The sequence below is a fragment of the Pristis pectinata genome, chromosome 21 (assembly GCF_009764475.1).
Source record: "Pristis pectinata isolate sPriPec2 chromosome 21, sPriPec2.1.pri, whole genome shotgun sequence".
Lineage (NCBI taxonomy): Eukaryota > Metazoa > Chordata > Chondrichthyes > Rhinopristiformes > Pristidae > Pristis > Pristis pectinata.
Window position 1 is genome coordinate 3735934 of NC_067425.1, and position 25300 is coordinate 3761233.

Genomic DNA, 25300 nt, shown 5'->3' on the forward strand with positions numbered 1-25300 from the left:
AACTTTAGTTAGGCACCGTTTAGAGTATTGTGTGCCTTTCTGGTCATTCCATGACAGAAAGGATGTGGAGGCTTTGGAGAGGGTGCAGAAGAGGTTCACCAGGATGTTGCCTGGATTGAAGAGTATTAGCTATAAGAAGAGGTTGGACAAATTTAGATTGTCTTTGTTGGACCATCAGAGGCTGAACTGCGACCTGATAGAAGTTTCTAAAATTATGAGAGGCATAGATAGGGTAGGTAGTTGGTGGAATACATCAAATACGAGAGAGCATTGATTTGGGGTGAGGGGGGAAGTTTAAAGGAGATGCGCGAGGCAAGTTTTTTACACAGAGAGTGGTAGGTACCTGGAAGGTACTGCCATGGGAGGTGATAGAAGCAGGTACAATAGCAACTCTTAAGAGGCATTTCGACTATCACATGAACAGGCAGGGAATGGAAGGATATATATACCATGTGCAGGTGGGATTAATTTAAATTGGCATCATGGTTGGCACTGGCATTGTGGGCCGAAGGACCTGTTCCTGTGCTCTACGATATGTTCTGTGTAAATGAAGGGCCAGTAGTAGGGAAATTCAAGATGGAAAGTTAAAAGGACAGTAGAAGTGTGGAACTCTCACTCACAAAATGCAGGAGATGACAGCTTAAATCTGAGGCTGATATTTTTGTCAGGCAAGAGTATATTAAGATATAGAGGTCAGATTTTATTTCAGGCAGTGCTGTAACATCTGTGGTGTGGAGACAAGGAGCCAATCCAATCCAATCCTGCTCATTTGCCTGAGACAAACTGTTTTGCTACAGAACCGAGGTAGATAGAGAATTGATGGTACACATGAGCTGTCTGCTCATTTGAATCAGCCTCAAGGGCTGAATGGCCTACCTCTGTTCCTGTGACAGGAGTTAGCAACCCTGCTTCAAAGTGAATTGTGATATTACAGAGCTACCATAATAACATCAACAAGTTGGGGACATGTGTGCTTCCATTTCTTTGTAGTTTAATGGTCATTAAGATGACAAATGGTAGTGCTGGGGAGCAGAGTGGTTTCCATCTCAATCCCCAGCATTCTCAAAACAGATTCAACATGTCCGGGTGCAGATGAAATTCCAGCCACTTTGGTACAACAAGATGCCCCACTGCTGAGGAACACTCACAGCTGGGTCAATATAACATTTTTCTAGTTACTGCTCCCGTCGTCCCTGTGTCAATGTTAGTGTTAATTGGCACCAAATTAAGGGCAGTTTTGTTCTGAGCAAAATCACCCGCTGGGAACTGAGTTGTGACAGCTCAAACTCCTAGCACTTTGAGCCAGCGGTAGAGGAGCTTTCATCTCATTAGTCAGGGCTGGATTTGATTCCACAGCCCAGAGATGAAAAGCTGATGTTGCAACACCCATTTTTCTTCTCCTGCTGTTTCCTACTTGACAAAAATTTTTTTTAAATATATGCACATGTATAGTAAGAAAACAACTATGTGAGAAGTATGTGCAATGGTTTTGTTGAAAACTCCAAATGCAAGTTTAGGAACTCCAATAAACTGCAGTCACAAATTCCTGACACTGAGTCTGGATTACAACTCCATGGTTGTACTGGCAGTTTAATGGTTTCTGAAGGCACCGCACACAACTATCTACCTCCCACAGGCTGCACAACTCTACAAGCCTCTGACGAGCGTTAACCAAAGGATGATCTGGCTCCCTGATGCTTTTAAGTGATGTTGATTTGAGGTTTGTTCTGCTGTTCCTCAGAGCGAGAGGACTTAATTATTGCCATCTTGCTGTTGGCCTCACTGAATGGTGGCTGAACTCCTAACCAAGGCAACGGGCTTTGAGGAATAGACTTGGAAGTTATGTTCATGCAATTGCAACTTGTCTCTATAACTGAGTAGAACAGATTAGGAGCAGGTGGTCTATTATGTTAAAAAACTGCACTTGTAGGTTAAATTAGAGATCTATTCATCCCTAAAAGTGGAGCCTAACATTTGCTTGTGTCAGATCCCTGATGTCAGCCATCCTAGATTAAAATCAGAAGTGGCACTAACTTTCATCAAAATGCTACCTACATGTATTCAAGACAACCCAGCAGTAAGCTCTCAAACTTTGTTCAAGTTTCATTCAAGAGTCTGGCCTATTTATGGTGGTATAGCCAGTCTTATTTATTACTTAAATTTAAATCAAACACTCCACAATCTACTTCTGGGGTTGGATTTGGTCCACTGACAGTCCTCTGGATCAAAATGATTGTTTTTATTGTCAATGGTTAAACCTGTCATGTGCAGGTCATTGGGAACGTACAGTGATTTATGAGGTGTGGAGATCTGTTGTTGGGTGCACGTAGTGAAACTACTGACAGACTCTTGTGTTCGTTTCTTTAAAATAAAACAACTATTGGTTCATACGTTGAGGGGGAAAGTTGACAATGATTTTGTTTCGATCACACAGGACCATTGATCTTAGTGGAATAAACCTCTTGAAAGATAGATGAGCCCACAAACAGAATGTGTGTTGAAAAGCACAGTTTGTTTTCAATATTAAAAATAGATATTGAGGCACTGGAGAAGAAAATTACACCAGAACCGAGAAGTTATAATATCAGCAAAGATTGATAAAATTGGGAGATAAAACTGAACAGGTTGAGAGAAAATGCTCAGGGGAAATCTGATTGAGATCTATACAATTGTGAAATAGATTGGTAGGGTTGGATGCCACAAGAGTGTTCCCACCTGATCATGTAATGCTGGGGAATGTTGCTTTGCACTTTTGTATTTGAAAGGTGTTGGTATTAGATTACTGAAGAACTACTTATTCATTTGATCATTTGGACAGTTTGTACATGGCCATTACCAAATCAGAAACCTCATGTTGTAGTAGATTGTACATGTTTTTGAACCACACTTGCTAAGGACTTGAAAAGTTGATTGATATTTATTTCCTTCATGCAGGACTACATATTTATTTTTCTTGTTATATTTTGCATGCTATTGACCATACATTGCCATGCAGTCTGGTGGAAACTCAGTACTAACTTTCCAAAGGAATTGGAGTGCTTGAAAAGGAAATATTTTCAATTGAACAAGGAAAGAACAGGAAATGGGATTAATTGGATATTCTTTCAAATAGCTGGCATAGGGATTATGGGCCAAATATCCTCCTCTGGTCCTGTATGATTCTGGAATCAGCTTTCCCATACTTCCTCGGGTTTTTTGACTGAGCAAACTGTCAATGTCTATATTTATGTTTACTCCCATCAAGGTCTTTGTGATTTTCTGTACTTAAAATTTCCATCAACTGCAGTTTTTCACTTTTTGGTTAAAGCATTTCTGACCTTGAGAACTTTTAACCCGGGAACAGGAATACTTCCAGTCATACAGCAGTGAGATTTAACTGAATTGCTAATTAAAGAGTTAATCACTGTCCAGTTGTTCATCTTTGTTGAAGTGATGCCTTATCAAATGTTCATTAAAAACGTATTACCTAACCACAGATTATTGGCATTGATGCAAAGCCATTTCAGACTTTTTTGTGATCAACTTCAACATTTTAGCATAAGAAGTGTCTAATCAAACAATGACTGTGCATAAGAGCAAGGAGAGCAGAAATGGATGATGACTGCCAGCGTTTTATGAAATCTCCTTCATTGTTTTACAGTAAGAGCAAGTCTAGGTCCGTACCGCAGATTTCTCCGAGCAAGGCTGTAGGTGGAGAGTTCTGTGTTGCCGCCACATTTTCTTCATCACGATCCTGGTTACCAACCAATACTGGCCTGAAACGAGAGAAAGGTGAGTGCCCTGTGCAGCTTTTAGTAACTCCCCCCGTACCTCGATGATGCTGGAGGAACTCAGCAAGCCAGGCAGCATCCATAGAGAAAAGCAGGTAGTCAACATTTCGGCCCAAAACGTTAACTGCCTCCTTTTCTCTACAGATGCTGCCAGGCCTCCTGAGTTCCTCCAGCATCATCTTGTTTCATCTAGATTCCAGCAACTGCAGTCCTTTGTTTCTCCCCTTGTACCTCAGTGGGGAAATTTGACATAGAATTAGATTAAGGAAGTGAACTGTCTTTGAAAAGAAATACAACTTAAAAGTCACTGGAAGCTAACATGCAGGTGCAGCAGGCAATTAGGAAGACAAATGGAATTCATTGCAAGAAGACCTCAGTCTTGCTGCAGATATTGGCCCTTGGTGAGAGTGCACCTTGAGTATTGTATCTCATTTTGGTTGTCTTGTCCAAACAAGGATATACACACCACAGAGGGAACGCAGTGAAGATTCATCTGTAGATCTGCTGCCTCACCACTCCAGCGATGCAGGTTCAATTTTGTGCCTGTGACCGTTTGATTTTCTTCAGGGTTCTCCAGTTTGTTCCCCTATCCCAAAGGCATACAGGTCAATAGGTTAAATGGCCACTGTAAATTGCCCCTAGTATGCAGGTAAGGGGTAGAACCTGGGGGAGTTGATGGCAAAGTGAGGAAAATAAATAGGATCAGTGTAGGATTAGAGTAAATGGGTACTTGATGATCAGCATGGACATGGTGGGCCGAAAGGCCTGCTTCGGTGCTGTATGACACCAGCCTGGTTCTTGAGATTGCAGACCTGGCACGTGGAGGTTAGGTCTCTCCTCTTTAGAGTTTAGAAGAATATAAGGCAATCTCATTGAATGATGCAAAATTTGGCAGGCGAGATATAGGAAGGAGCTACCCTGTGCCTGAGGAGTTTAGAACTAGGTGCCACAGTCCCTAAATATAGGGTTGGCCATTTTGGCCATTTAAGATTGAAATGAATGAAATTTTTTTCTCTCGGAGAGTGGTGAACCTTTGAAATTCTGTACCCAGGAGAGCTGTGGAGGCTCAGTCATTGATTGCATTCAAAACTGAGATCAGCAGATTTCTGGATGTTAAACCAATGAAGGGATTTGGGAATAGGGCAGAAAAAATGGCACTGAAGTAGAAGATCAGCAGGCTTAAGGGGCAGCATGGCCTATTCCTGCTCTTATTTCTTATGTTCTACTTTAACCAATGTTTATACTCCTCTGTTCCAAAAGCACCGACTGGGTGTTGTCACTTACTTCTGCATTATCCCCTCTCCTCCACCGCCATCACAACCTCCCCTCATCTCAAGAACAAATTGTAGTACAAACTGAGAACTAAACCTTAAATCTTCTAGTGAGCATGGGATAGGGATACTAGTGAGGTGGAAAATGAACTTTAGTTTATTGCAATTCACTTAGGCCCCATCAACAGCTGTTCTAGAGACTGCAGCATTGTTTAAGGTGCTAGATTATTAAACAAAGGCAAGGTGTGCATAAAAAGATGTCGTGGCAGTTCTTTGCAGAATTGGGTGTTTACTTCAATAGTTGAGTCTCTGTGAACATTGTTTTTGGGACCTTAGTGAGTGCAAATTAGCCACCAGGCTTCTCTATCAAAGCAATAATGATTTGCATTTTAAAAGTATAATTGGCCGTAAGGCTCTTGGGATGTCCCATAGTCATGACCACTGCTATTTAGGTGATTTGTTGATTAGTGATTATATTACCAAACAGCTAAACCAGAGACCTGGACTATAGATTGGATAACTCAAACTACAGTCATTGATTTTTAGCTGGAGAATTTACATTCAATTAATTAAATAAATATGGACCATAAGAAGGGTGATCATTAAACTCAAACGACCGAAAATGCTGTAAACACTCAGCAGGTGGGGCAGCATCACTCAGGAGAGAAACACAGTTACTGTGTCAAGGACCTTGCACCAGAACTGAAAAAGTGAAAAGGTAAGTGCTTTAAATTGTAAAGAGAAAGTGTTGGAGAGACCAGAGGTGACAGGGTGCAGACTGAAGTTGTCAAGATAACATAACAACAGTAAAAACGTTGGAAATACTCAGCAGGTCAGGCCGCATCTGTGGGAAGAGACACAGTGTTAATGTTTCACATCAAAGGTCCTTCATCAGAACTGCTGAGTATTTCCAGCATTTTCTGTTTTTATTTTAGATTTCCAGCATCTGCAGTTTTTTTTAAATTTTCACTTACTTGTTAAATTAAGAATTGCTCAAAGAAAAGGCAATTGGAAATAGGCGAGAAACTTGAAACAAAGTGAAGCAGTCAGGTTCAGCCACAACATGGAAAGAGGAAAAAAAAGTGGTTACTTGAAATTGTTAAATTTATTATAAAGTCCTATTATAAAGTTCCTAAGTCCTTACAAAATCAGGCAAAAGAGGAGGTGCTGTTCTTTGAGCTAACATAGGGCATCATTGGAGGAATGAAGAAGGTTGAAGACGGATAGGTTAGAGTGGGAGTGGAATGAGAATTAAAGTTTACATTGTTTCTGCTCTGATGACGAGACTATCCACACCAGTACCTTTAAAGTGTCTTCCATTTTCCCTAATTGTGGCTTTCCCTCTCCCGCAGTTGATAGGGCTCTAAACTGCAATTCCTCTGTTTCCTGCACTGTTGCTCTCACCTATTGTCCTTCCAAAAAGAACAAGGATAAGATTTCCCTTATTTTGATCTTCCACCCCACCAGCCTCCGCATTCAACAGATCATCTTTCATAACTTCCATCCCTTCAATAGGAATTCACCTTCCCCTTTCCTCCCACTCTGAAGGAACTGTTCCTACACAACTTCCAGGTCCACTCTTCCATCTCTAACAACTTACTTCTCATGGCACTTTCCCCATGCAACCACAGGAAATGCAACATGTTCTCTTTCACCTCTTCCCTTCTCAACATCCAGGAATCCAAAAATTCCTACTAAATGCATCAGCGATTCACTTGCATTTTTTCTGATTAATGTATTGCATTCAATGCTAAAGATAAGGTCTCCTCTACACTAAGAGGCCAAAGGCAGATTGGGTGTCCACCTTGCAGAGCACCTCTGTTCAATTCGCAAAATCACTTCTGGTCTCCTTTCACTTTAATACTCTGTCCCACTCCAACTCTAACCTCTCTGTTTTTGCCCTACATTGCTCCAACAATGCCCAACATCAGTTAAATGAACAGCGTCTCATCTTTCATCGGGGTATATTTACAACCATGTGACTTAACATTGAATTTAACAACTTCAAGTAAGTACACTTTTTCCCTCTCTCCATCTGTTTATGTGGTTTTTTTCAATTTGTTTCATTTCTGCCTCCAGCTGCCATTTTTATTAAAGGTTACCTTGACAACTTTGGTCTACACCCTATCACCAGCATCCTGTCTATTTTCCCCACCTCTCCCTCTTACTCACTTCCCTAGTTCTGATGAAGGGTCCTTCACCTGAACTGTCAGCTCTGTGTCTCTCCCCACTGAGGCCACGTGAACTGCTGAGTGCTCCTAGTGTTCTCTCTTTTTGTTTTGAATTCTCAGCATCTACAGTAATATTTTTGCACCAAATATCATAAAAACACATCTAACTCACTGATGTCCTTCAGGAAAGGAAATCTGCTCCACTTACCCATTATGGCCCAAATCAACTATCATCTGAAATTACCAAGCAAAACAGTTAGTTCAGGCAATTAAAGATGGGCAAAAATGCTGATCTTTTCAGTAATGTCCTCAAAAAATATGCTAATTTTTTTTCTGCATTTTAAGTCAACATTCATTTTATCTCAGTCCAAATCTTTGTCTAAGCAGGTAGAAGAAACAACTGGACCAAGGCCTTTTCTCTCTTAACCACTGTCCACATCCGATCATATCAGCTAACCTGAAGCATGTTCTGGGAAGTAGTAGACTCTGCAGTTTGAGTTATCCGATCTATAGTCCAGGTCTCTGGTTTAGCTGTTTGGTAATATAATCACTAATCAACAAATCACCTAAATAGCAATGGTCATGACTATGGGACATCCCAACATTCCAAAAATGGAACTCTCCAGCACTATTGGATGATGTTCAGTAACATTGCTTTTCTCATAGACCAGGCAAGTGGATTAGATCACTTCAGAACAGGAGCAGCAGCCGCTCTCTCAGCCATAGTTTCTATGTTTCTATGAAATATAACATCATGGTGAGAAGAGTTGATGAAAGATGGGGTAAATGTAGTGTGGAATAAGAGATTACTTGGAGTGAGTAATAAAACCACCCTTTAGATTACTTTGTCTGCTATCAGTAGTAGAATTATTCTTTCAATGCAGAACTTTCAGCCTAAAATATCTGTGTTATATGCCAGTCACCACTTCAGGTTTTAAATATCTTAAAGGACAGCTAAATTCAGGTATCTATTTAGGCTGGACTTCAGACACAAGACTCTGATTATTTGGCACTGCATATTTGTTAAAATTACTTTAACATTGCTGTTAATGTCATAAGCCATTTTCTTCTAACCTTAGATCAATCAAAGCAGTCAGTGGTGGACTCTCTGTTCATAATTAGTTGCTATGGTAATCTGGTGGAACACACGATCGAACCACGGCCGGTCACCACTGTGCAGAAGATCAGCGATGATACTCAGCTGGAGCTGTTGACTTCTCCTCGAGCGAGCTGGTCTCTGGCCAGGTAAAATGTTAAGTCATATTTCCTGAATGTGACACTTCTGCATGGCTTCATCTATAAATGGCTGGGTCAGTCATGATCTAGGCATGGCACAGCTGGTAGAGCTGCTGCTTCACAGCTCCTGTGAACCACGTTCTATCCTGACCTCTAGAGTTGCTTGTGTGGAGTTTGCATGTTCTCCCTGTGACCACATGGGTTTCCTCCACGTGCTCCAGTTTCCTCCCACATCCCAAAGACGTGGGGTTGGTAGGTTAACCGGCCATTGTAAATGGCCCCTAGTGTGTAGGTGATATGTGGGGAGATTGTGGACAGAATAGGTGAGAGGAAAAATTAGTGGGGAAATGGGATTGCTTTGTGAGCCAGCATAGACTTAATGGACTATAAGGGAATATCAAATGGCAGGGATATTCAAAAGACTCTTAGATAGGCACATGGATATAAGAAAAATGGAGGGTTATGGGCTGTGCGAGAGGGAAGAGTTAAATTGATCGTGGAATAGGTTTATATAGATTGGCACAACATCGTGGGCTGAAGAGCCAGTACTGTGCTATACTGTTCTATGTTCTAATTAACATGGAAGTGCTGATTTTAAAACATGGAACTGGAGTCCCAAGTGCATGGCACATACTGGTGAAAGGTGATGGTTCCACAGTGCTGGGAATACTGTGGTATTCCATATCCATTAGTCATTTGAACACTGGAATCAAAGTACAATATTAGAATTAGTGAATTACAGCAAATTGGAGGGTATATAAATACTGAAGAAAACTGGGATAATGTAAAAGATGTTAAGAAACGTAGAAGAGGCGCATAAGCAATCATCGAACTTTAGTAGAGATGAGTATAATGTGATGTAAGAAGAGTAAGGAAGCCACCTATGCTTTGGAAACTACGTGTCCATGCAGAGTCAAGATACGGATACAGATTCACAAATCATTAAATGTAGCATCACAGGTTAACAGGTTTATTCTCATACATTTGCAATACTTCTACCCTCCACTCTTACATCACCCCTTAAAAACTACTGACAAAGCACTGTGTTCGCTTCTAGAGGAAGGGTACTGGACAGCAGGGATGTTATGCTAAACCAGAGTAAACCAGAGGTTTGGATTAAATGCGAGCTGAAATCTCACCACAGTTATTTAAATTATCTGGAATAAAAAATTCATGTCAATAATGGTGACCACAAAACTGCCACATTATACATTAAAATTGGAAGTCCTTTAGAGGAGAAAATCTGCCATCTTTAACTGGTCCGACTACATGTGATTCCAAAGCAGTAGTAACCATCTAACAAGCCACTCAGCTCAAGGCCCTTAAGGAAAACATTTAGGCCTACTGATTACAAAATGATAGAGGTACTTGGGAAAGGGGAAAGAATATTTACAAGGATGATCCCAGAACTGAGAGCTTCTGACTATCAGGAAAAATTGAATAGGATGGATGCTTTTTTCAGAAAGGAAAAGGTTGAAGAGCGACATGATGGCAGTTCTTAAATTTAAGAAGGGGTTCGATATAATAACTGAAGAAATGATTCCATTTGTGGGGGACTCCAGGAGGACATAAATATAAATTAGTCACACAAAAAGAGGATAGTAAGTCAGTAAAAAAAAACAAGGAGTTCAAAAGAATCTTTGTTCCCCAGAGAATAATGAGAATGTAAGGTTTGCTACCACAGGAAGTAATGGAGGCAAAGTGTTTAGAAACAGTTAAATAGAATTAGGTAGGTATAAGAGTAAAAGAAACAAAAAAAAAGTTCTGGGGTTGGTTAGGTGACCTAGGTAGAGGCTGCACATGTAGAGCATGATTTGATTGGTAAATCAGATTAATTGGTAAAAGGGATTAAGGGATACTGGCAGAAGATGGGAGAATGGAGTTGAAAAAAAAACAACCATGATTGAATGGTGGAGCAGACTCGATGGGCCGAATGGCCTAATTCTGCTCCTATATCTTATGGTCCTATGAACACCAGCATGAAGTAATGGGGCTGAATGGCCTATGTCGTACAATCTACAGGGTTATCAGAAGTGGTGCAGTTGGAGGCTGAGGCTGACATTGAACTCTCGTCTTCTGTAGCAAGAGGCCTGCATCTCGCCAGCGGGCAAGAGAGGGATCTCTGGCAGAAGGGGGCTTCCATAGATGGAACCAAGGGAAGACATTGGGTGATGCATGTGTAAATTAAAATAGATGAGTATTGAAGTCAAGATGTTCAACTTCACAGAAACAGTGACCAGCAGACCCTTGATAAACTGGTGGAGATGTAGGTATCCCAGAATCATAGAAAAATGTTAATGACCAAAAAGGGAGAAATCTTGAAGATTTGTCTGTATGAAATAAGATAAAACAAACAAACTTCATTATCTGTAATTACTTTGTGTCATTACTCATCAGAGACTGGGAATTAAACCCAGGACTGAATTGTTCAGGATCACACCATTCTTGTGTTTACAGACAGTTAGTGGGGATGCAGAACACATAATAAATTGCAATATTGTCTGCTTAATTGTATTCCTTCTTTGAGGCATCAAGAGCTTTTTGTGCACCCAGTCTCCATTTTGAGAATGAGAGGAGGGAGGGCTGCTGTGGGAGCTGAGGATAGAAGCATTGCAGATAAATAAGAATAAAGCTTCAAGTGCCTTGGAACCAGAGGATTGGTTAAGTATAATAATAGTTATAGACAACGGGAACTCTGATCAGTAAATAAAGCTTTTAACCCAGTGTTTGAGCATCAGAGCCATGCTAAATCAATGAAACTGTGATGCAACAAAGCTTCCAGTTTCTGCTAATGAAAATTTGAAAGACTGTTTTAATGAGATGAATACTTTGAATCTCATTGACAGTCATTATATTCATCTTGTGATCATTATATCCCAGCTTTGCAATTACTGAACAACAATCACCTGGGATCTCATGCGTTTTAATAGCAAGACAATGAAAGACAAGATCAACTTTAGCTATTACTAGCTACGTTTTCCTTTGATAACCTTCATTGAGAAGAAAATCTCATTAGGAGTGGTTCTGGCTATCTTTTTGAGTTAGTTTTTGCCTAGTAGCTTCTATAAACTAGATCTAGATAAAAAGTAGAAAAGGTGGGAATCACCCACAGCTATTTCCATCTTTACTCTCAGTCTTTTCTCCCATTGTTGTTCACACCTGCTAGGTGCAGTTCTTTGAGACATCGGGCATCTTCTGCTGTTTTCAAAATAATCAATTTTGTATGAAGGCAGAGAAGGAGCAAGAGGAGACATGTCAGTCTCGAGGGTATCATAGCACATTTGATCTCCAGTGCCCTCAACCAAAAACATTAGCTGGCCATTATCACGTGGTTCTTTGCTCGAATGGAGTCAATGTTTCTAGAGGCTATCAATCACCGCACTTCAGATGTACTTCATTGGTTGTAGAATACTTTGGGACATCAGAGGTTGTGAGAAGTATTATGTAAATGGTTGTTCTGTCTTCTTTTCTTTCCTACCTTGTTGTTAATTTACTGGATGGGGGCCTGGAGTGGGAACCCAGGTTGATTTCTCTTCTTGCTAACACAAGAAACAAGACTACCTAGGGACATCTAGTCTAGTCTAATTCTGCCCGAGATCTGCAAACTGAGCACAGACCACTGGGAACTTGGGAGACTTTAGGGATTTGACTACAGACTGCCATTTTAAAACTTGTTTATTGTAAAATTGCACTTCAAAAGTGCCTATTCAGTTTTCCCCAGGGAGTTTGAACTCTGGATGTGTTCCCCTTTATCCCACGATGGGAAAATGTTTAATATCCAATCTCCTCTAAAGACAATTAAGCATGATGAAGCAATGATAAGGAATACTACAAACCCTCAAGGGAGAATTAATCTTCAAAGCATTTCATTCTGATCGTCAATGTCATGAGCTACCCATTATGCAGAAGGTTCCAAGGGATCTTGACCTCTTTGAAAGATGCCTTTCCACTGATTGAAAGCAGTTTGGATGTCAATCATCTTAGCCACAGAACACTGCTACACAAGGTTTCCTGAACACAACCATTTTCATCTCCATCTTCTCTGGCTTTCCCACCATGATAATGTCAGACACAAGGACGTTGACTGGTGTTTGCAGTGTGTTCCATTCCACTCACAGTATGAAGCAGTCCAGCCCATGTGTGTAACAAGACTGGACAGATTGATAAGCCTCTAGTAATATATACACCACACTATGACTACAAGAGCCATTCTGTAGTGAATGCCTGGCTTCCCAGAGCCTTTCCACTATCTACAAGGCCTAGTTCCACTGTGTGATAGAATACCCTTGACCTTTTATTGAAAATCTCCAAAACAAACACCTAATTCCCCTCCCTCCCCCCAACTACACATCAGATCCCCACCCCCTGTGAACAAAGGTCTATACTGGAATAAATATACACCACTTCCCATATCTGGGGAGAAGGCAGGCATGAATGTTGAAATCCACCAATGCCAGTAGTGTATCAGCAAAACCTGCAGCCATGTGAAGAAAAGAATGTTTGAAGATCAAGGCCTCAAACTGCCACAAAGATCATGATCTACTGGGCAGCAGTGATTCCTGCTCTCCGCCTACTTTAGAGATAGAACAGTACAGCATAGTACGGGCCCTTTGGCCCACCATGTTGTGCTGACCCATATAAACCTACTCCATGATCAATCTAACCCTTCCCTCCTACGCAGCCCATAGCCCTCCATTTTTCTTACATCCGTGTGCCTAGCTAAGAGTCTTTTAAGTGTCCTACTGTATCAGCTTCTACCACCACCCCCGGCAGTGTGTTCCAGGCACCCATCACCACTCTCTGGGTGAAATACCTATCTCTGACATCTCCCCTAAACTTCCCTCCTCTCGCCTTAAATGTATGTCCTCTAGTATTGGCCATTGCCACCCTGGGAAAAAGGTGCTGACTGCTCACTCTATCTATGCCCCTCATAATCTTATCCATCTCTATCAAGTCACCTCTCATCCTCCATCACTAAAGAGAAAAGCCTAGCTCGCTCAATCTTTTGTCATAAGACATGTTGTCTAATCCAGGCAGCATCCTGGTAAATCTCCTCTGCACTCTCACCAAAACTTCCACATCCTTCCTATAATGAGGCAACTAGAACTGAACACAATACTCCAACTGTGGTCTAACTGAAGTTTTATAGAGCTGCAATGTTACCTCGTGGCTCTTGAACTCAATTCCCCAACTAATGAAGGCCAGCACACCATATGCCATCTTAACCACCCTATCAACGCGCAGTATCTTTGAGGGATCTATGGACTGAACCCCAAGATCCCTCTGTTCCTCCACATTGTTAAGACTCTTTCCATTAAGGAATCCTCCACACTGTTAAGACTCCTTCCATTAACCCTGTACTCTGCCTTCAAGTTTGATTTTCCAAAGTGTATCACTTCACACTTTTCTGGATTGAACTCCACCTGCCATTTGTCCACCCAACTCTGCATCTCATCTATATCCTGTTGTAACCTGCAACAACCTTGTACACTATCCACAACACCTCTAACCTTCTGCAGACTTCCTCATCCAAATCATTTATAAAAATCACAAAGAGCAGGGGTCCCAAACAGATCCCTCTGGAACACCACTAGTCACCATCCTCCAGGTAGAATATGCTCCATCTACTACCACCCTCTGCCTTCTTTGGGCAAGACAATTCTGAATCCACACAGCCGAGTTTCCATGGATCCCATGTCTTATGACTTTCTGGATGAAAATTTGCACTGTGTACTGCGGGCATCTCAAAGCACTAGAGACTCTTTCTCTGTAAAACCCTCCAAATCCTCTGGTAGGCTCACATCCCCAGTACTGAGGTTCTAATTGCACTCAGCCAGCTCTTGCATGAATGATGTGGCCTCCCATGCCTGACACTAGACTCCCAAAACATGTACTCTACTCTGAACTTTTTGACAAGAGATTATCATCTGAATATCATATCCCTGGATATGCTCAAAGCCCTCTTTTAATGAATAAGATTCCAACGGACTCATGGGAATTGCTGATCCATGAGCACTCAAAATGGCAACAGAGCATTCAGGAGGGTACTGAGAACCTTGGATCCCTTCATCAGGAGTATGCTGGGTCCCTTCCCAGCAAAGTAGAAGGAACACACCATATCCCACCTGCCTCAGTGAGTTCCTCCTGTTCCATTTATGGCAGAGTATGCATATTGCACACTGGATTCAATGGCCACTTCAGAACCCACAGAATGGGAGTGGAAGTAAGTCATCCTCAAACCAAGCGAATGCCTAAGAAGGAGACAACATCAGGGAGCAGAGTGGGTTAGGCTTTGGCTCAACGGGCTTCGGCGAGAGCGGGAAAGAGGCGAGACTAATAGAGAGGGGGTAAGTTATTAGTTTATTTGTTGAACTCAGTGGTATTCAGCAAGATGCATCTAGGGTTGGTCTTATGTTTGGAGTGTCAGATGTGGGGACCCTGGGAGACTGCCAGACTCCCCGATAACTACATCTGCGCAAAGTTCACTGAGATGCGGCTCCTCAAGGAACGGATTGAGAGTCTGGAGCTGCAGCTCGATGACCTTCGGTTGGTTAGGGAGAGCGAGCAGGAAATAGATAGGAGTTATAAAGAGTTTGTAGACAGCACCTCTGTGGCGGTCCCCCTCAAAAACCGATATCTCATTTTAGATTCAGTTGGAGAGGATGACCTGATAGAGGAAGACCTCAGCAACCGGGACCTTGGCACCGTGCCTGGTACTGTGGTCCAGCGGAGGAAGCGAAATGCAGTGGTTATTGGAGATTCTATAATAAGGGGTACGGATAGCAGATTCTGCGATAGCGACAATGAGTCTCGGATGGTGTGTTGCCTCCCTGGTGCCAGGGTACGGGATATCACGGACCGGGTCCATAATATTCTGAGGGGAGAGGGTCAGCAGCCAGAAGTCTTGGTACATGTAGGTACCAATGACATAGGTAGAAAAAGAGAAGAGGTCCTGAAGGAGGAATACAAGGCATTGGGGAGAAGGTTGAGAAGTAGGACCTCAAGGGTAGTAATCTCAGGATTACTACCTGTGCCACGTGTCAATGATAGGAAGAATAGAAAGCTCTGGCAGATGAATGTGTGGCTGAGTGACTGGTGCAGGGGGCAGGGCTTCAGATTTTTGGATAATTGGGACCTTTTTTGGGGGAGGCATGACCTATTCGCTAAGGATGGGTTGCACCTAAACTCCAGAGGTTCCAATATCTTGGCGGGAATGTTTGATTTAGTTGTAGGGGAGGGTTTAAACTGATTTGGCAGGGGGATGGAAACCAGGATGTTAGGTTACAAGATGCTAAGGTAAAGGAGGGAGTTTATAGAAACAAGTCCAATGAGGATGGCAAGAAGGACAGGCAGGTGAGAAGTCAGGATAATTTGCTGAATAATAGAAGTACAACAAGTCAGGATGTTAGGATACAGAATGTTAGGATAGGGGATGAGGTATATAGGAACATGTCTAAGGTAGTATGTAGTGAAGATGGTAAGAAGGATAGACAGGTGGAAAGCCAGGATAATCTGCTGAACAATAGAAGTACAACAAAATTAATAGCAGATACCGGACTAAACGTACTATATTTAAATGCACGTAGCATTAGAATAAAGTAGATGATCTAGTGGCACAACTACAGGTTAATAAATACTTCATTGTGGCAATCACCGAGTCATGGCTTTATGATGGATGTGATTGGGAACTGAATGTCCAGGGGTACACAGTGTATAGGAAGGATAGGCGGGTAGGCAGAGGGGGAGGTGTGGCCATGATGGTTAGTAGTGATATAAAATCGATAGAAAGGAAGGATATTGGGTCAGAGGAGGTGGAATCCTTGTGGGTGGAGCTAAGGAATAGCAAGGGTAAAAGGACAATAGTAGCAGTCATATATAGGCCCCCTAATAGCAGTCAGCAAGTGGACGATAAGTTGCAGTTTGAGATAGAAAAAGCATGCCAGAGTGACAATGTGAAGATAATTATGGGGAATTTTAACATGAAGGTGAACTGGGAAATCCAGAATGGCGGTAGTACTCAGGAGAGGGAGTTTGTGGAATGTCTAAGGGACGTTTTTCTAGAGCAACTTGTTGAAGAGCCCACCAGGGGATCGGCTGTTTTGGATTGGGTGCTGTGTAATGAACCGGAGGTGATTAGGGAACTAAAGGTAAAGGAACCACTGGGAACCAGTGATCACAATATGATTGAGTTCAGTTTCAAGTTTGAGAAGGAGAAGCTGATAACTGGTGTATCGATATTTCAGTGGAACAAAGGAAATTACAATGGTATGAGAGAGGAGTTGGCCCTAATTGATTGGAAGAGTAAGCTGGCTGGAGGGACGGCGGAGGAGAAATGGAAGGAATTTCTACAGGAAATAAGGAAATTGCAGGATAGATATATTCCAAGAAAAAAGGTTTTTAATGGAAAAAAGGCACAAATGTGGATAACGAGAGAGGTGAAGGCTAAAATAAAAGCAAAAGGGGCGGCGTACAAAGAAGCAAAAATTAGTGGGAAAACAGAAGACTGGGAAGCTTTTAAAAACCTGCAGAGAGAAACTAAGAAGGTCATTAGGAAAGAAAAGATGAATTATGAAAGGAAGTTGGTAGATAACATTCGAAAGGATACTAAGAGTTTTTTTAAATACATGAGGTGTAAAAGAGAGACACGGGTTGATATAGGACCAATTGATAATGGTGCAGGAGCTATTATAATGGACGATAGAGAGATGGCAGAGGAATTGAATGAATATTTTGCATCGGTCTTCACCGTGGAGGACATCAGCAATGTGCCGGTTAGTCAGGAGTCTCACGAAATGGAATTGAGTTCAGTTAAGATTACTAGGGAGAAGGTGCTAGGAAAACTAAATGGACTAAAGACTGATAAGTCTCCCGGACCGGATGAGGTGCATCCCTGGGTTCTGAAGGAGGTGGCTTTAGAGATAGCAGAGGCATTGGCGATAATTTTCCAGAAATCAATAGATTCTGGCGTGGTTCCGGAGGACTGGAGGGTCGCAAATGTAGTTCCGTTGTATAAGAAAGGTGGGAGGCAGCATAAAGGAAATTACAGACCTATTAGTCTGACGTCAGTGGTGGGAAAGTTATTGGAATCTATCCTCAAAGACGGGGTTACGGAATACCTAGAGGCGCAGGGCAGGATAGGTCCTAGCCAACATGGTTTTGTGAAGGGAAGATCCTGCCTGACCAACCTATTGGAGTTTTTTGAAGAAATCACAGGTAAGGTGGATAAGGGAGAGGCGGTAGATGTTGTGTATTTAGACTTTCAAAAGGCCTTTGATAAGGTGCCTCACAAGAGACTGATTAATAAGATGAGAGGTCATGGAATTACGGGTAGGATAACAGAATGGGTGGAGCATTGGCTGGTTGACAAGAAGCAAAGAGTGGAAATAAAAGGATCTTGTTCTGGTTGGTTACCGGTTACTAGTGGTGTGCCGCAGGGGTCAGTGTTGGGACCGCTCCTTTTTACCTTGTACATTAACGATTTGGATGATGGAATAAATGGTTTTGTGGCTAAGTTTGCGGATGACACCAAGATAGGGGGAGGAGTAGAGAGTATTGAAGAGATAGGAAGGTTGCAGAGGGACCTAGACAGTTTAGGAGAATGGGCAAGGAAATGGCAGATGAGATTCAATGTAGGGAAATGTGCAGTTGTACACTTTGGAAGCAGAAATAAGCGGGCAGATTATTATCTAGGAGGAGAGAAAATCCAAAGCACGGAAGTACAAAGGGACTTGGAGGTACTCGTGCAGGATACCTTAAAGGTTAACCACCAGGTCGGATCGGTGGTAAAGAAAGCGAATGCTATGTTAGCATTCATTTCGAGAGGTATAGTGTATAAAAGTAAGGAAGTGTTGATGAGGCTCTACGGGGCACTAGTGAGGCCTCATTTGGAATATTGTGCGCCGCTTTGGGCCCCACATCTTAGGAAGGATGTGTTGACGTTGGAGAGGGTTCAGAGGAGATTTACGAGCATGATTCCAGGAATGAAAGGGCTTACGTATGAGGAGCGTTGGTCGGCTCTTGGACTGTACTCGCTGGAGTACAGAAGAATGAGAGGGGACCTCATAGCGACATTTAAAATATTGATAGGAAAGGACAGAGTAAATGTGGCTGGGCTGTTTCCCTTGGTGGGTGAGTCCAGGACCAGAGGGCACAATCTTAGAGTTAGAGGGTACAGTTTCAAAACAGAGACGAGGAAAAATTTCTTTAGCCAGAGGGTGGTGAATTTGTGGAACTCCTTGCCACGTACAGCAGTGGAGGCCAGATCAGTGGGGGCGTTCAAGGAGGAGATAGATAGATATCTAAATAGTCAGGATATCAAGGGATATGGGGATAAGGCCGGTGATTGGGATTAGAATAGGTTTTTTTTCTTCTTCTTCTTCCCCCATTCCCCATTTCTCATTTCTATTTCCCTTTCCTTGGAGCAGACTCGATGGGCCGAATGGCCTGCTTCTGCTCCCTTGTCTTGTGATCTTGTGATCAGATGGAAGCAATGGTTGGAGGTCCTTTCAGAGACTGTTCCCTTTCAGACACTGTGCCCTTTCAGGATGGCCTATTTTCAATCAGTCAATCGCTTATTTAGTCTGGGAAGAGTCACAGGGCAGGATTTGGAAGGGGGAGGTGTAGCTATCATAACTTTGATTAGCTTTTTTTTACAGAGACTAACTACTTATTCATGTTTTCTTTGAAGGTTAATGTCTTGGGAAATTTCTAGGTAACAAAGCCAGTTGGGCACCCTTCCTCCATCCCAGCAAACCCCTCTCAATACTGCACAAGTGGTAATTATAATCAGCAGTACTTTACCTAGGCTGCTTACTGCTTTCTCCAAGGGGAATTTGCTGCTCCTGTGATTTATTCATTCCATACACCATCATGACTTCTGTTTTTTTTTAAGTTATTTTCACGTGATTTTGTTACAATTAAAAGATGTAATGGGTCTTGAAGTTCGTAAGTTCATTTGTCACAGACCAGTTGTTTCAAGTTATGTATTTTAGAGAAGGCCAGCAATGAAATCTTTTTTAATGAGAATATTTAAAAAAGCAACCAAAATTACCAAGGCCCAGAACTGGGAACTGGATAATTCAAATACCACACATGGAGATTTTATAACGGTTGTTCTTAAGGGAGAAAGATAAATATAGTCAAATATTATTTTGAATTTTTCTCCTCTAAATTAAATCTTATTAAAAAATTGCTTTAATCACAGTTAGTTTTTCACTTCCGTTCTGCGTAATTGCAAGTTGGTAATTAAATGGAAAGGACAGTCTTAACAGAAGAAAGAAAAACTTACATTTTCACAGCAATTTTTGCAGTCTCAGGATCTAAAACACTTTAGAACTACTGATGTTAGTCCTTGTTATACTGCAGAAAGGTAAGATTGAACATGATCTTCTCAAAGTACTGCACCCTCATCATATCTGCCTTTAAAAGTATAATCATAAATTGCAACAAACAATCTGCTGGAAGAACTCAGTGGGTCAAGCAGCATCTGTGGGAGGAAAGGAATTGTCGATGTTTTGGGTCAAGACCCTGCATCAGTCTGCAGGGTTTCGACCTGAAATGTCGACAGTTCCTTTCCTCCCACAGATGCTGCTTGACCCACTGAGTTATTCCAGCAGATTGTTGCTTCAGATTCTAGCATCTGCAGCCTCTATAATCATAAATATATTTGTCATCTCGAAGTATCATCTATTTTGCTCTGTTGCAGAGATCCAAAACTTTAGGGTGTCTTGCCACCTTAGCCAAATTGTTGACATTAACCAAAAAAATGTGTGATACCCCAGGCAAAGCTCTGAATAATGAGGGCAGGTGCAACCACCACTGGCTACGGCTGCTCAGCTTTTAGAGTGCTGTCTGAGTAAGACATAAAGGACTCAGCATCATTGCAGTAGTCCCAATGCATATAGAACAATTTTTGAATGGGAAGAATCAGGGTGATACAATGGAAATTTAAAAACTGCAGATGCTGGAAATGTCCAGCAGGTTTGGCTGTGCTCATGGAGAGAGAAAAATTGAGTCAGTATCACAGATGGATGACTTAGAGCAGAAATAGCCAGTTCCGATAGAGACAGAGTATGCAAGTTGCTTGAAGTTCTAGAATTTCATATTGATTACAGAGCATGCAATGTGCCCAGTCAGGAGACGATGTGCTGTTCCTCAACTGTACTTTGAGCCACATTATAACAGTGCAGGCCGCCATGGAGTAGCATGGAGAATTAAAGTGACATGCAACGGTGAGTTCTGAATTGCCCCTGCAGGTTGAAGGCAGGTGCTCTGCAAGTGGTCACCCAATCTATATTTGATTCCTCCAGTGAAGAGGAGACCACATTGTGAACACTGATTACATGACACTAGATTGGAAGAAATTCGAGTGAATTGTTGCTTCATTTAGAAGGACTGTTTGGGTCTGTGGATGGTGCGATGGGAATGTGCCATAAGAAGGGGAGTGATTGGTGGGGACAGAAGAGCAGTGTTGTGGGAAATAAATTAGATTTGGTCAAGGGCTCTATCAACTATAGTAGAGGAGAAGCTATGGTTCAGGAAGAAGGAAATTATATCAGAGGTACCTGTGTGGAAAGTCCCACCATCAGAGTAATTCTGATGGAGAATGAGGAACTGGGAGAATAGAATCGAGTCTTTATGGAAGTCAGGGTGGGAGGAAGTATAGTCAAGAGAGCTGTGGAGTTTATAAGCTTGTGGTGGGTGTCTGTCCCTTGAGATGGAAGGAGAGATATCCTGAAAAGGAAGGGAAGGGTCAGAGATGGACCATGTGAAGATGAGCACAGGGTGGAAATTGGTAGCCAACGTAATGAAATTGTTGAGTTTCAGGGATGACACCAAGGCTATGAGGTACTGTTAAGTCCCAGCACCCTAATAACATGGCTCAGGATTTTCAGATTCCCTTGAGCAGTATTGTTCTACGAATAAAATTAGCCAGAATGTATTGTACTTGTGAAACATGGCTGGGTGAGTTCACAATTTCCATCTGTCTGGAGAGGTAGCAAGCAGAGATGAGATGCATATCACAAATGGGGAGTGATCCTAGAAGTATGCAGTCTTCTAAGGGTCACTTGGCATCAAGAGTTACAGAATCAGTCAATGTGGTTTATGGTCTGAAATGTGCATCTTATGTGACACTCCCACAGTGTTTTGAACTTGCAGCTAATGTTAGATGCAGAATTCTCCCTTTGTTAGCTGCACTCCCTTGGGTGGGGATGTGCCTGCACCACAAATTGGTGGCTTTGCCTTGCACCAACTTGGGTAGTCTAAGGCGGATGTTGAGGTCTGAAATTATGCCAAACCAGAATGTAGTGAGACAGTCTCCACCGGGGACTCCCACTGTAATTTACTTTGGTGTCAGGTCAGGTTTCAAGATTCAGATTGCATTTAATCTGTTACTGCAATGTCACCTGAATTCAGTCCAAATAAATCCAGAAGCTAACTTAGGATAGACATCTTTAACCTGAAAGTGCCCAGGAAGTGGAACTCATTGTCACTAGTGGTGGAAGGAAATAGCAGAGATGCATTTTAGGGTGTGCTGCTGCAATGGGGAGAAATGAATGGAATATCAGGTTGATAGAATGAGGTGAAAGGAAAGATCTTGCACTTACAAAGAGCTTTTCATCACCTCAGTTCACTGCTTGTATGTGTGTAAGAGGACGCTGATAGAATTGTGTGGAGCATAAATACCAGCACAGAGCAGTTGGGTCACATAGCCTATTAATATACGAAGCATTCTGCATAATTCCATGTAAAAAAAACCTGATATATAGGGAACTAACAGTAATGCTTAAAATTCAGTTTATAAATCTGATTAAGGCTACAATTTTTCAGTGGTAAAGTAACATGTTGGTTAATTTAATCGAATAGTATCCAGAGACCCAGAATATTGATTTGGCAGCATGAGTTCAAATGTGAGCACAGCAGCTGGAGAATTAAAGTTCAAATAATTAAATAAAATCTTGAACTCAAAAAAAATCAAAGTTTTCTATCAACAATGGTGACCATGAGGCTACTGGATTGTTGAAAAGACCCATCTCGCTTACCATTGCCTTCAGGGAAAGAAATCTGTCATCCTTCCCTGGTCAGGTCTGCATGTGATACCAGATGCACTAATGAGGTTGACTCACCCTATTCTCTGAAATTGTCCAGCAACCCACTCAGTTCAGGACGCTATTAGTGCTGGGTAATAAATTCTGAGGTTGCCAAAAATGTCCATATCCTCTGAACAATTTTTTTTGAACCAAGAAACGCTAAAAGGCAATTGATCACATTTGACTTCTCCATCCAGCCTGGATCAGTAAGTGTAAAATGAGGAAGAGTAACTTAGTCAGTCTTCCAAAATCCATTTATAGTTATGAAAGATGTAATTATGTCGTGAATGTATCACCACTGACTTCTTCCACAATATTTCCCTTTCATACCGAAGCAGTTCTGTACCCACTGGTACTAGGCCCTAATGTTATAAAATTGCTGTCCACATACAACCCAAATTTTGGAAGGATCAACTCCATGCTAACTGGATGTTTCGCAAACTGAACAGGCAGTAGATTGAAACTTTTAAATACCCATATTGTACATCACTAAAATTTGAGAAAGTATGTAGCCACAGTAGTAATAAGCAAAAATGATTGGTCACATAGTTTCAGTACTGCAGGAGGTCAGACACTTTTTATGATACCACAATGCTTGGCAACTGAAAACTGAGTGATCTTTGATGGTAGCCTGGGAACAGTATGGGGACAAACTGAAAGAGTGGGATACATCGTCAGTACTCAAAAGATGGCTAGAGTTTATTTGAAAGGTCTCCATGGTTTCTGTAATGATGATAATCCATATCAGTCTCAAAGTTAACAACCTCCCTGAAATACTTGCAGTATCTGCCTGTTCTCTGTGTGCAGCAGTCCTTCCCAAATGTGTTGTGTTTTTATTCTCCTCTGCTGTGCAGGACTCCACAGTGGAACGAACTTCAGCCGCCTTTCAATGCAAACCATCCTTTGTTGCTCAGTGCTGATGCTGTCCAACATTATCAGAACCAGCTGGTTACAAGTAAGTAGTATTTCCTTACTTATCATTTTCATAGTGCAACCCTGCAATATATTGAACGCAGTATTGTAGTGACAACACACAAAATGCTGGAGGAATACAGCGGGTCAGCCAGCATCTGTGGTGGGAAATGGACAGTTGACATTCTGGGTTGAGGTCCTTCATCAAGACTGCATCCCAGTACTGGTGAAGGGTCTCGATCTGAAACATCGACTGTCTGTTTCCTTCCATAGATGCTGCCTGACCCACTGAGTTCCTTCAGCATTTTGTGTGTTGCTCCAGATTTCCAGCATCTGCAGTCTTTCTTATGTCTCCAATATTGTAGTGACTCCTGTTCAGCAAAGCCTCTTTCCTTAGGATGGTATGTGGATCCTAGTGGCAGCAATATTGTGGTGCTTCCAGCTGCAGGTTTTCCCTGCACAGACTGTGACTTGCATCATATTCATTCCCTCAGTTATTTTCCCTGATTTTTTTAAAATATGTTTAAAGATTTGATTGTTTTGCTACAGAAAAATTGTTTCTGTTCATGGAAAATAGAAAACCAACGGGAATGTAAAATTGGAGCCGGGTCATTTACAAGCGAAACAAGGAAGCTCACTTTCAGATGAAATTTGGAACCCATAACACAAAATATGTGGGCTTTGGTACAGTTGGAACTTTTAAGAAGTGAGATTGGCAGATTTTAGTTAGGTATGGGAATTAGGCTGAGTGGCCGCCTTCTGTGCTCTAATAACTGCATCAGATTTGTCATGACCTACTTGATCAGTAGAGTAGGTCCACATGGATAATTGCCTGCTCCTGGCCAACTATTCCATGTTCCAGATCTGATGGTGAGTTGTGCTGAGGCATGCTTCCACCATGCTGTTCATACCAGTGGTGACACACACACTTGGTGCTCTTCCTAACAAGCTTGCACAGTGAGTGGTATCACAGTATTTGATCATGTTGGATACCAATAGCTAAAGCAGATGCTAGCTTTATCTGGTATCCACAAGGGCTGTTTCCACAGATGTTACTAAATAGGATTGAAGACTGGGAATCCTGTCTGCATTTTCCTCCAACTTCTCCAAAATTCCCAAAGTCCCCAAAGATAACTTTCACGGACTGGACTGTGGTGCGGTGAAATACTGCTTAGCTTACTAAACCAGCATCCAGAGGCCCGGATAATTGGTCTGACGTGAGTTCATTTGCCACCATGGCAACTGAGGAAATTCAAAAAATTAAGTAAATTATGAATTAATGTCAATAATACCGGCCATGAAACCATCAAGGTTTCTAAACATCCATCTGGTTAACTAATTTCCTTCAGTGAAGAAAAACTGTTATCTTACTGTTTCTGGACGACAAGTGATCTGGACTACCCACGTATCATAACTACCCTCTGAAATGCTCACTCAGTTCAATGGGAATTAGAGAAATGCAGTAAATGTTGGCCTTACCCTTGCTTTGTGTATGAATAGATCTAATATGTGCTGTGTTCTGTCATTGACATACTGGCCCTGGCATTTTTTATGTCTACTATAGTCAGTTTATATACAATGCGATGGAACTAATCAATAGTGAAGAAGATTATTAATGGTTATTGTATTCATTGAAATTGAACTGAACTCAAATGCAACCAGGTTTCCTGTAAATAAAGAGACCAAAAATTCTAACACAGGCACATGTTGAAGTTTATTATGCGGCAATTTTAAAATATATTTTTATTTATTTTCTTATCTCAGAGGCTTTACCTATGGCATCTTTAAATTGCAGCCCTGCTTCAGTACTCCACTTAAAACAAATAGTTAACCTTGTGATGCTATAAACT

At 41.8% G+C, this 25300-nt stretch overlaps 1 protein-coding gene across 3 annotated transcripts in view; it reads left to right on the forward strand.

Annotated features, from left to right (window-relative positions):
• Positions 1 to 25300, forward strand: part of bcas3 (BCAS3 microtubule associated cell migration factor) — a 760056-nt gene that overhangs the window by 384980 nt on the left and 349776 nt on the right. For all 3 annotated transcript variants that reach the window (XR_007957928.1, XM_052035317.1, XM_052035318.1), the window contains 3 exons: positions 3641 to 3771; positions 8292 to 8457; positions 23393 to 23493. Coding sequence is in view for 2 of the 3 variants with exons in the window: in XM_052035317.1 (XP_051891277.1) it covers positions 3641 to 3771; positions 8292 to 8457; positions 23393 to 23493 (398 nt within the window). In the remaining variant the exon portion in view is untranslated. The remainder of the gene's footprint in view (positions 1 to 3640; positions 3772 to 8291; positions 8458 to 23392; positions 23494 to 25300) is intronic.